Below are 11,942 nucleotides of genomic sequence, written 5' to 3'. Positions count from 1 at the left end.
GTAGAGGGTGAGTAAAAGAGAAGGAAAATAAATAAACAAGAGGAGTGTTTGCGCCTTCAGTCACTCTAAAGTTTAGGGCTGCATGTCTCCACCAACTATGTGCGTTAGACAAAATAAACTCTACTGACATTTAGAAAAGGGCAGAAAAAAAACAACTGTTAGCACATAAGACAAAGCCCTCCATAACAATCATTTGTTCACTTCCTCCACATCTTCCTCTTTTTCATCTCCTGTCTTTCCTTCAGCGCCCCTCATTAGTCCATCTCTGGCCTCTCTTTCTCTCACATCCCTTCCTATTGATCTGAGGACTCCGGGGCCGGTCACTGGGGATGTGTGTGCTGAACGGCAGAGTCTGCAATAGGAGCCTATTTACTAAAAGACTGACAAAGAGTTGTGGAAATTGTCTTTTTGAATCAGTGTAATAAGATTTAACCAAACAGGGTCAGCACTCCTTTGTTTTAATGGAATATGGTACTCTTTTTGTGTTTTGTTGAATTCAGGATGGTGGATTGTTATTCAGGTCACAGTCTCCACTAGTGGTACGGGTTGGAGACCACATGCTGAAGCAAGGTTTATAATACTCTGAGAACGAATTTTACTAAGTAATTATAAACTCTACTTGGACCAGCAATGTGAACTTGCGGTGCTGCAAAAGTTGAGGCAGGTTCAACTTTTTTGCTGGGCAAACTTACACCTTTTTACCAGAATTAATGAAGGAGTTGTGTTTTTAATGAGAGCTAACCAACAGGCAGTGTCTACTACGAAAAATATTATCTAACTGAGTCACAGTACCTTGCCCAGGTCTTCAACTCTGGCAGGGTCATACTCTGCCCTTTCTTCAGCTGCACCACTGCGGTGACTTTCTGACCCCAAGTGGCATCTGGGGCCCCTATCACAGCCACATCTGCAAGGATAAAAATCACACAAGGCAGACAAGTTATTAAGTTTCAACTACTCAATTTATATCATCTTGCAGTGCAGTGTTTAAGTATTAGGACACTGCCCCATTTATTGTTGTATTGGTTCTGTACTTCAGCACGGTTGGTTTTAAAACGGAACAATGACTTGGGTTAAAAGTGCTGACTTATCTTTAAGTAGAGGGTGTTTACATTCCCATCAGATGAACAGTGTAGGAATTGTTGTCCTTTTTCTAGATAGGTTATGAATTTTAGGGGACAGTCAAGTATGGAGGAAATATTTATTCATAATTCAAATTGAAAGTCCAAAGAGAAATTGAAAGTCCAAAGAGAAAACAAAGCGAGATCAAATTAAAAATATTGGTTTTTTTTAATTTTCCATTTGGCTTTTGAATTTAATATTTGGCCTTTGAATTTCAATTTAACATTGGCTTTTAATTTTCATTTAATATTTGGCTTTTGAATTTCAATTTAACATTGGCTTTTAATTTTCATTTAATATTTGGCTTTTGAATTTCAATTTAACATTGGATTTTCATTTGGATTTAATATTTGGCTTTTGAATTTCCATTTAACATTGCCTTTTCGTTTGGACTTGACACATGTCAATGTAAATGAGGAGGCGTGGCCCAAAGGCTGGTGGGAGGGTCTGAAACGAAAGGGGTGCAGAGGCACCTTATGAGCAGCAGGGGGAGCAGACTGCTGAGGAGCACACTGTTGAGCATCTGTCTGCAGCTTCACCACTAGGCTTGGCCTCTTGTTTCAAATGATAGAAAATTATGTTAATGTTAAATTGAAAATTCAAAAGCCAAATATTAAATGAAAATTAAAAGCCAATGTTAAATTGAAATTCAAAAGCCAAATATTAAATGAAAATTAAAAGCCAATGTTAAATTGAAATTCAAAAGCCAAATATTAAATGAAAATTAAAAGCCAATGTTAAATTGAAATTCAAAAGCCAAATATTAAATTCAAAAGCCAAATGGAAAATTAAAAAAAATAAAATAATATTTTTTATTTGATCTCGCTTTGTTTTCTCTTTGGACTTTCAATTTCTCTTTGGACTTTCAATTTGAATTATGAATAAATATTTCCTCCATAGTCAAGAACATTCCACTGTTTAGTCATTAAAAACTGTATTAAATTAAGTCCGACAAGTGTTCACTTAATATTGATGTGAGTATATGAATGCCCTCAAATTCCTTGACACTTCAACGTTAACTCAATGTGCTACAGAGCAAAGACAAATGCATTCCTGTCCTACCTACAAACTAAACCTGTACAGCACTCTTACCTATGATTTCTGGATGAGCCAGTAGGTGACGCTCCACCTCGAGTGCACTGATCTTGTAGCCACCACTCTTGATGATGTCAACACTGCTGCGGCCCTTAATCCAATACACACCGTCTTTATAGACCGCGGTGTCACCTAAAAGACATTTTGGTTGTTCATGAGCAGGTTAGAAAAGTGATAGATTGATTGAAAATAAATTGTAAACTTATTTTGTATTTTTAAACAAGACTTAAGAGTCTGCGGCCATGCTAGCGGCTCTGTGAGGCTGTACCTAGACACAATGGTGCTTTGAGCTAAATGCTGATGTCAGCATGATAAGCAGCTTCTTAGCATTTTACCCTCATTATTGTATTCTCTTTCATTACTTGAAGCATATGGGTGGTATTCAGTAAATAACCTGGCACTGAACACCACGAAACCAAGGAATTGATACTGGACTTCAGGAGGAAATGCAACACAGACTCTTGCCACCCTTGTCATCACCTTTGATGACATCAACTATTGCCCTCTGGGAGATAGGGCAGCCAAAACATGCACCTGTAGATTCAGGGACAGTTTTTTTTCCCCCCAAGCAATTTGCAAATTAAATAAGAAAAAAACAATAAACAATTTCATCCACTCATGCTGCTACGCACCTGCACATTACGTTACAATGTGCAATAGGCGTACATTATTTACTATTTTACTACTTTCACTATTTACGTCTTCACATTGTCTGCTCTATGTTCTTAGTTTAATGTGTGACATTCATATCACCTTTATGACTAGATTTAAGGAATGTAGGGTAAGGAAACTTGGTTGAATACAAGGTGTGTGTGTGTCTGTAAGCATGCATGCATGTGTGTGTGACACAGAGGGAAAGTCAGAGTGCAGTGGATGGATGAGTGTTGAAGATCCCCCCCACATCATCCTCCAGACAGTCACACATCCACACCTGTTCCCCAGACAGGTGTGGGGGAGGAGGAGTACAGTATGTGGGATGAGCGGCTCAGCTGGGCCGGGGGATGACGAGCACAGGAAATAGGTCAGTATGGATGAGTGAAGAGAGACGGAGGAGGAGAAAAATGGACAGAGGAGAGAAGGAAAGGAGAGAGGAAAAGCAAGAACAGGAAGGTGTCCTTTTGGATTATTACAGGTGGTTCGTCCACAGCTGCGACCGAGGACGGAATGGATGTGTGTGTGTGTGTGTGTGTGAGAGATACGCTGTAGTTAAGGTTGGAGGGTTGAATACAGAGGGACTGAGAGCTCAACAAAGTAGAGTGATAGGGGCCGCGGCTGTAGCTATATTACAACTAAGGGCAATTTATTAAGGAGTTTACATTCCACATTACACACAAATATACAGAGCGGGCCCTATTTTAACAATCTAAGTGCACAGCGAGAAGAGCAGGTACATTTAGGGCATGTCCACATCCACTTTTGCTAGTTTAAGGCGGAAAAAAGGGTCTGTGCGCCGGGTGGATGGTTCAAAACGGTTGTACTTAGTTTCTTCATTTATTCATAGGTGTGTTTTGGGCGTAACATGCAATAAACTAATCAGAGTGTCATCTCCCATTCCCTTTAAAAGCCAGGCGCGTTTGTACCTTGGCGCATTGCTATTATGATGGCGGATTTGCACCGTAATATTTTTATTTGTAATCTTTTGCATGTTTGTGTGCTGCTGTGCTTCCCTGTGTTTGTGTGTGTGTAACAAGCATAGTATGCGCGCTGTGGATAAGCCTAGGCGCATTTTACTAATTTGCTGTTAAAATAATAATGAAATGCTGCGCTACTGGCTTTAGACCAGGATTTTGTTGGTCAATGGCGCGATCACTTCCCGTTGCCTCGATATAGCAATACGCCAAGAATTCACCTGAACGTACCTCCCTGTAAGACCAGCACGCCCATGGGCGCAAAGATGGGCGCAGGTGCATTTGTTATTTAAACGGTGCGGGCGCTGGATGGGAAATTGACAACTGCGTCACTCTTAAACTAGCAAAGACACTTGCGTCTGGCTTTGCGCTGCGCCGCACTGTGCAGGGTGCAAGATAGGGCCCAGTGAGTTTATTCTTACATATGACCATTTTTTTACTCAGTAAGGCAAAAAAAAAGAAAAGTGTACACTAAAATCTTTTAATTTAATTTGACACAATATTTTGGTTATAGAACCTCTTCAGACATACAAGATTTATTATTTTTCCACCAGGATTAAATACCTGGCATTATGGAGAAACATTAAGACCACAGTGCAAGGAGATGACATTTACAGAAATTATAATGAATGAATGAAAGAAAATTCAATCAAATACTAGAAATACTTAACAATACCACTGATAATGAAATACTAAGAAAATTTATAACAAAACTGTTTTGGTTAGTCATGAAAGTAATAGTTCGACATTTTGCGTAATACACTTATTTACTGCAGTATCAATCTCCTCATCTAACTAGTGTATTTCCCAAAATGTTGAACTATTCCTTTTTTGAAGGAAGGGTGGGGTTGCACTGGGAGACTTTGGACTCATTCCCTCAGCATTTCTAAAATCCTGGGTTCCACCAGGTTAAGCTGTGAGTATTTGCAGACCCTACAGCAGGAAAACAGTCTACATCTGAAATATGGAAACAATAACAGAAAAGGACAGACCCTGCCTCACCTCGCATCAACAAGATAAAACATTTTAGGAGAAGGATTATATTTTGATGGTGGTCTGTTTTTACTGCCATCTTCTCTCTGTCCTCTACTTCATCATTTAATCTCATTTGTTCTCTACTCTAACCCTGTATCTCTCTATCCATCTCACATTTTTGTCCACTTTTTCAGTGTCTGCCAGACACACACAACTATGTTTTTATTTTTATTTTTGTATTGTTCCATCCTTGCCCTCCATTTTTTTCTCACTACCTCTGGAGAATCTCTCATCCCCTCATCTCCTGTTTCCTTCTCTCCACCTATCTTCCCTGTCTCTTCGTCCCCCTATGCCTCTCCGCTTCAGCATCAATAGAGGGCCCATCTGTTCCCATACATCACGCACTTCATTTCAGTTTATTAGCTGGGATAAATCATAAATATTTCATTATACATCACGGGCGGCTGTCGCCTGCACACCGACAATTTATCACCGCTGCCCTCTCTGCCGGCTTGCCACGGCGGCTATAAGCTTTCCAGTCTATTAAACAAGATTGATACAGTGTGTAAATTTAGATATTGGGAATTTCTTCACAGACCACTGCTCCGCACTGATAGGCCAGGGTAACAGGGGAGGGGAGGGAGGATGGAGGGAGAGAGCAGAGGGAGGGAGTAGAGGAGCTTGGTTGGGTGTTAACACCACTAACAGGGTAGTTACAGTTTCCCCTATTCTCCTTATCTTTTGGATGAAGGGAAAAAAGAAAATAAAGTGTAGGAATAATTTGGTTACAGCTATGTAGCTCTCTCATCTTATGCAAATAGAAATGTGGAAAAGAGCAGTTTACATGCACATTGATAAGCTGTTGTGTCCTGACTGTGTGGTGAAACTAATAAAAATACCATCAAATTCGTCCATTTGGCTGCAAATGTTTAAGCGTGGAGGGAGAAAACAGCATTAATGAGGCAATGTTTGACAAAGGGGTTGAAAGGAAACACTCAACATACTTGAATTGAGTTTGAAGTATTTATACAGGACTCTTTGACCTTGTCTCTTTGAGGAGGAGGAAATAACAAGGGAAAGAACAGCATGTTTGGAGAGAGGCACAAGTGGGAATAGTGATTGGGGAACACAGACTGATAAAAGAGGAAAGAAGAGCGGGAGAGAGATTGTAGGGAACTGTGTTACTAGGAAGTTCACTTACACACAAGCTTGTACACATATATGCACTGTATGTACACACGCATGCACGCACGCACACACGCACGCACACAAACACTACTTCAGGCATCAGAGACTCTCTGCCATTATGTGTTATGGCGTCGGAGGCAGATATGGCCGAATGGCTTTCTTAATTAAAACGATAAGAAGCCTAATTGCACTGGGCTTTCATCTCATTCTGAGGCATTAAAGAAAGTGAAGGCACACAGTGTGGAAAAAAGAAAGAAAGAAAAACAGATCAAGACTTTAACTGGAGGATGGAGGGCAGAGAAAACTTCCATCATGTTTTTTAAAAAACAAGAAAATGACATGGCTCGGCAGAAAACTTCATTCTGTTACAGAATAATTAAAATTTCTTAACATGAAGACTAAATTATTTTGAACCATTAATTGTGCAGAGAAGTGTGTTAACAGTTATTTTTTTCCAGCTACAGCAATTTTTCAGAGTAACACAAAATTGCCTTAAGAGGAATTTCTGCTGCAGTGTGACCGTTTAATATTTTAGCAGAACTCTGGTAATTGACCTTCATGCCTGCTGACATCTTTTCGGTTACTCAAAGAAGTCGACATTGGTGTCATTCTTGACATTGATAATGGTAAACCATATTATCATTAGCATATTACATTGAACAAACGAGAGGAAAAAAGGAGGAGAATGGTCTGCAGTGAGAGGGGACCAGTCATGGTTTAAAGATTTCAAAAGGAGGACCCAAAAGCAGGAGGCCAGTCAGGGTGGTTGGCAGAACAAAAAGTGAGCTTTAATAAACATAAGGCTGAATCCAAAAAAACATGAACACTAGAAGATACACTGAGAGCCAGGAACAAACACAGACAGACAATCAGACAGCAGTCATGTTTCCATCTAATTGTCAAGCGAATTTTAAGCAAACTTTTAAAATGTTGCAAAAAAAAAAAAAGAAAATGCAAATTAGAAACGTTTCCATCAACTGGTTTAGAGCGAATAAACTAGAATACGCAGAGTGCAGTTTCGTTACAAGTTGACTTTACGCATGGTTGTAGATTTTAACTGCAGTTTCTCTCCTTGGCCACTCATATAAAACAGCTCATCACATCACAGAAAATGTCAATTGTTTTGAAACCTTGACTTTTTCAAACCGTGGTATACCTTGAAACCTGTAACCGGCCCATGCCTAGTGCAGGGCAATACGATTCAAGCTGTTGAAAGAATTTGCAAATGTAATTTGCAGCCAGGGTCGTCTAGCAACCCTCCATTGGCTTGCGAGCTGGAAAAACCAAACTCTAGTCAGGCCAATCACATTGTGTATAGAGTCGGTGGGCGGGCTTGACATAATGACGGCAGAGTTGCGACAGTTCCATGTGAATTCCCTGCTACTTGAAAACAAAGAAGACCGGATACGGCAAAAGTTGAATCTTTCAACGCTATCCTATTGCGTGCAGAGGGAATTTGAAAGACAACCGTTTATCCCGCCCCTCGGCTTGAGCCCTGCCAATGGCGAGTTCCCAGACCCAACATCTTGATGTGGGTCTGGCTTGTCAGGCTTTCCATCTCCCATTTTGAGCATTAACTATTTCTTTTTTTGCGAATTTGAGGACATTTATTCAAAGTTTGCGATACTTCAGATTGCGCATAAAAATATGCGCTCTATCAATGAGACTCGCGGACAAGCGGCGTTTATTTCCCCAATCGTTTGTTTAAGTAACTCAACACATTATAATTACACACATTAAAAGATTAACTGAAACCTGTGGTAAGAGATTGCTGGCGTAACAAGCTCGCTGACCGCGCTCTCACTCACATACACCGGGCATTTAGCTAGCAGGAAGAGGGGAGTTGCAGGCCCTGGAGCTCGGTCAGGGCAGGGGCATTTGGTTGTCATTAGCCCAAGAGACGGTGACTTTGCGCGGGTATGGAGTGCAGTGGGCTGCCAGTCGTGACGGAGCTCCAAGTACCTCACAGCAGGCCAGGGTCTGTGAAGGAAGGCAGGCCGGGCGGCGAGGCAGCTACACAGGCAGCCCCGGCGCTGAACTCCGACACACAGTCGGACAAAATTTGCAATTAGCCATCCATTTTCGTAAAGCGGCCCATATTTGAGCTTCACATAGTTGATTTCTCGCATAAAAAAGTTTCAGAAGTGAATTTTGTAATGGAATAGCAGAGATCTGCGTGACCTAGCTAGATTCAGAAGACTACCTGATCTCAGGTCAGTTGTGTAGCCTATGTAAATGTTGGGGCGTGACCATTCTCTTAATACACCCAAGGGCTGACAAAGGTTCCGGTTTTTGGGAGGTTGATGTCAACTTCCAGCTTTGTTTCAAAATATGAGATTTTCATAGTAAAGGGGTGTCAATGGGATTTTGAGCTTCTATGTATGTCCTATTTACCCACCAAACTGTCGTTATTCAACTATGACAGGGTAAAATCGGTTTTGCATTCTATCACCCCTTTAAACACAATTTTCAAAAAAGTCTATTTGATATTTAGTTACATTACATGTGATGCAAGTAAGATCCCTATGGCTGCACCAGGCTGTTGGCTCTACACCTATCAAACAAGCGGTTTGCCTCTCTCCCTGAGTACCCACTCATCAAACCCTCAGAGCAGGCAGGGAAGCAGCATGGAGGCTCCACAGTGATGGTAACATTTCAGTTGTGAAAATGTGAAATATTATTTGATAAGAGTAAAAAGTATCTATGGTATATTTTCAATTCTTTCCCCAAATCATTCATCGTTGTCACTGATTTATTTATAATTGGGTGCATACATGTGCCTTGGCAAAAAAATTATTGTCGAGGCCTTGGTCCACACAACTATTCCAAACTACACAGGCACAGACACACACTTCAAGCCTTAGTGCTCAATTTGGATTTATTGCTCGGATCTGATTTTTTTTGTTTGGCTGTTGACATTATTTGTTGTTGACATCCAGTGTGAACTGGTCACACTCCTGAACTGACCCCACATGCAACAATAACAGCAACAATAACAATAACATAACAATAAAATAGACGTCACAACCAGCACGTTGTCGTACGGAAGTAAATATGGAGATCACTGATGTCAACATTTACGGCTTCATTTATAAGTTGATGTGCAGTGGAAGCCAGCTAATTTGTGAGCAGATGATAATGAGGACGAGGAGAAAGAGAGACACATTTTTAATTGTGTTTTTTTGTGAAGCAATGGCTGCTACTTCTGTATGGAGGTGTGTGTGGATGCGGAGTCAGAGCCAGGAATGGTTACGTGAGGGACCCTCGCCAGCACAGAACTATGACAAATCCAGAGTGACGTAAAAGTCACATGAATTCTGATATGATAGATAGAGGTCGCACTGCAAAAATTCTGATTTAAGAGCACATATGAAACTGGCCCAAATCAGAATTGAAAAGATCAACCCATGTTATTTGTGCTTTTCACACTTCTATGAAAAAATCTGATTTGGGCCACCTTTGCCTGCAGTATGAACGTAGCCATTGTCTGGACATGTTGCTATGCTTAGACAAAAAGCATGTGAAAGAAAAGGGCAGAGTGTGACATATGACAAAGGCCAACATCACAAAAACACTGCAGCCTGTCTGCCACTAGCGTCGCTGGAAGTAGAGAGAATCAACTAAAAATGTACAAAAACATTTTTTTTTTTTTTGTAGCAGTGACAGTCCCATAACAGCTGCTACTGAAATAGATAGAAAAAAACCTGTTATATGAGTGTTTGTAATTGTATGTGATTTGAGTCCGACCTTGATGAAAGTACTGCGTACTTGTATTTTGTGTGCACACCCCACTCAATCTTTGAGATGTGGCTGGCATGTAGCCTCCTGTAAAGTCCACACTTTGAGTGATAAAATGAAAACATGTCCACATTCACATTATCACCTCATTCTGGCTTTGACTTACTGCACACTTAAACTAAGACTGCAACAGCTTGAAAAAAAGGAGGACAGTTATCCATGGGTAGGGTGTGGCTCAGAAATCCAATTCCAGGCACTCAAGTGGGTGGTTAAAAAATTAACAGTATACAAGCTACTACACTAGAAAAACAAATTGGCACACTTGCTAACTGTTCAGTCATAAACAGACTGTATATTATTAGTATTAACAGCCTATGGTCATAAATTACACAACATTTTAAATTTAACCAGTTTGAATCTCTTCATAACTAAACAAAGCAGATGTGTCCTTTCCTAATAGTGAGCATCTTCACAAATTTTCTTTTTGGGATGAATTAAGTTCTAACTTACATTACATGTCATTTAGCTGACGCTTTTATCCAAAGCGACTTACAATTGCTACATACCTCCGAGGCCGCACGCCTCTGGACAAACGATGGGTTAAGTGTCTTGCTCAGGGACACGTTGGTTGATGTATCGCAGTGGGAATTGAACCCAGATCTCCCACACCAAAGGTATTTGTCATATCCACTGCGCCATCACCACCCACTTGCTACTGTTGTCATGTGAAATCCTCATTAAGTCCAGTTTTCCTTTCACAGCATTTGATGGATTACAACATTCTTTGACTGAAAAGCACATTTGTTTAAGCCTGAAGTACACTTCTGTGTTAAGGTGTTGCCATAGCTACAGTAGACACTGTAGAGGTCAAGTTGAGATTTGTTCCATAATGTAATATCACATCCAACGTTTTAAGGGTTTTACAGGCCCCAAGTTAGGGGCGAATCTCTAAAAACAAACAAATCTGATTGAGAAGTCATCCAGCACAGTGAGTGATTTATACTTCTTTAGGCTCTGTCTATTAACTTGTTGTATAACTGCTGTAAAACCAGGTTCTACTCTAATGTTTAAGGTGATCCCAAACCATAAATTCAGAGTCACCTGGCTGTCCTCATAGTGTGTAGTCAACATGTTGTACATGTTTCGCTAGCCTCTCTTTGATAAGCTAATGAATAAACTTCACTAATCGACAATCACTACTCAATCCAGAAAGGCAAAAAAGTGCTTTGAGTTACAATCCTTGTGGATGTTGCATGAGCTGTGTAGGCGATAACTGTATTTTAATTGAGTTAATACGTGCACTGAAGCTACAGTGTAGTCTTCTGTATACCATCTCTGCAGACACCTAGGCCTGCGGATACAACCTTTTTAAAACCCATTAAATAGTTTCAAAAATGACCCATCATCTGCCAAAACTCAAGTGTTTTTCCTTTGTAGAGATATTTGACACCCATGCTGTGTTTATTGATGTCTCTGCACTAGCATCACTGAAGTGTTTAAAGATGATCAGGAGATGCTTCTCCTCTGCGAGAAGGAACAAGTGGAGTCACAGTCTTACACCATGTTCTGCTAAAGCTGAGTGTCCTCCATCACTGTGGAGAGGAGAGCCTTATCTGCACAAAGATGAAAGAGGTCTAGATGTGAGTCATGCCTCTTCTCAGAGTGACTGTAAACACTTAGCATATATGAATATTAATGTTCCACATTAAACCCCCGATGCCAAGATGGAAGAGTTAATGAGGATAAATAACAGACAGCCAAGCAGTGAAATCCCAGCTCTGACATTATTTATCATCCTTAACTTTTGTCACAGCTCTTTTTTTTTTTTTTTTTTTAGTAATTAATATCGTACAAGAAAGCACTTTGCACTTGGATGAGTGATCTAATTTGTTTAATATAATGCAATTAAAGGAGCTTCAATTGCTTTATATTCGTGCTGCTGATTCCATTCTTTGCTGGGTTGCCTCTCCACCAGCAGATAGCAAGCTGAACTTGAGGATTGATGTCTGCCTCAGATCTGCCACGTTCATCAAGCAAACTACTTAACTGCCATTTGCATGCTCCTTCTCTGCACTGAATCACACAAATCTGATAGTCTACCACGACACATCGACTCCAGAAAACAGCCGCCAATTATAAAGTCTGAACACTGAGCAAACCAGATTCCAAAACTGACATTAGTTTTGCTTTTGAAAGGCT

The 11,942-nt window shown here is 40.4% G+C and overlaps 1 protein-coding gene across 2 annotated transcripts in view; it reads right to left on the bottom strand.

Moving 5' to 3' along the window:
* acsf3 (acyl-CoA synthetase family member 3) overlaps positions 1-11,942 on the bottom strand; it is a 42,031-nt gene that overhangs the window by 2,409 nt on the left and 27,680 nt on the right. Inside the window, exons 8-9 of one of the 2 annotated variants that reach the window (XM_039795601.1) lie at positions 2,212-2,346; positions 793-904 (exon numbers count right to left, since the gene is read on the bottom strand). In XM_039795601.1, the coding sequence (XP_039651535.1) occupies positions 793-904; positions 2,212-2,346 (247 nt within the window). Of the gene's footprint in view, positions 1-792; positions 905-2,211; positions 2,347-11,257; positions 11,357-11,942 lie in introns of those variants that run through there. The other variant, XM_039795604.1, reaches the window with a different exon arrangement.

Source organism: Perca fluviatilis, chromosome 3 (genome assembly GCF_010015445.1).
Source record: "Perca fluviatilis chromosome 3, GENO_Pfluv_1.0, whole genome shotgun sequence".
Classification (NCBI taxonomy): domain Eukaryota; kingdom Metazoa; phylum Chordata; class Actinopteri; order Perciformes; family Percidae; genus Perca; species Perca fluviatilis.
This window is presented reverse-complemented; position numbering and strand designations above follow the sequence as displayed.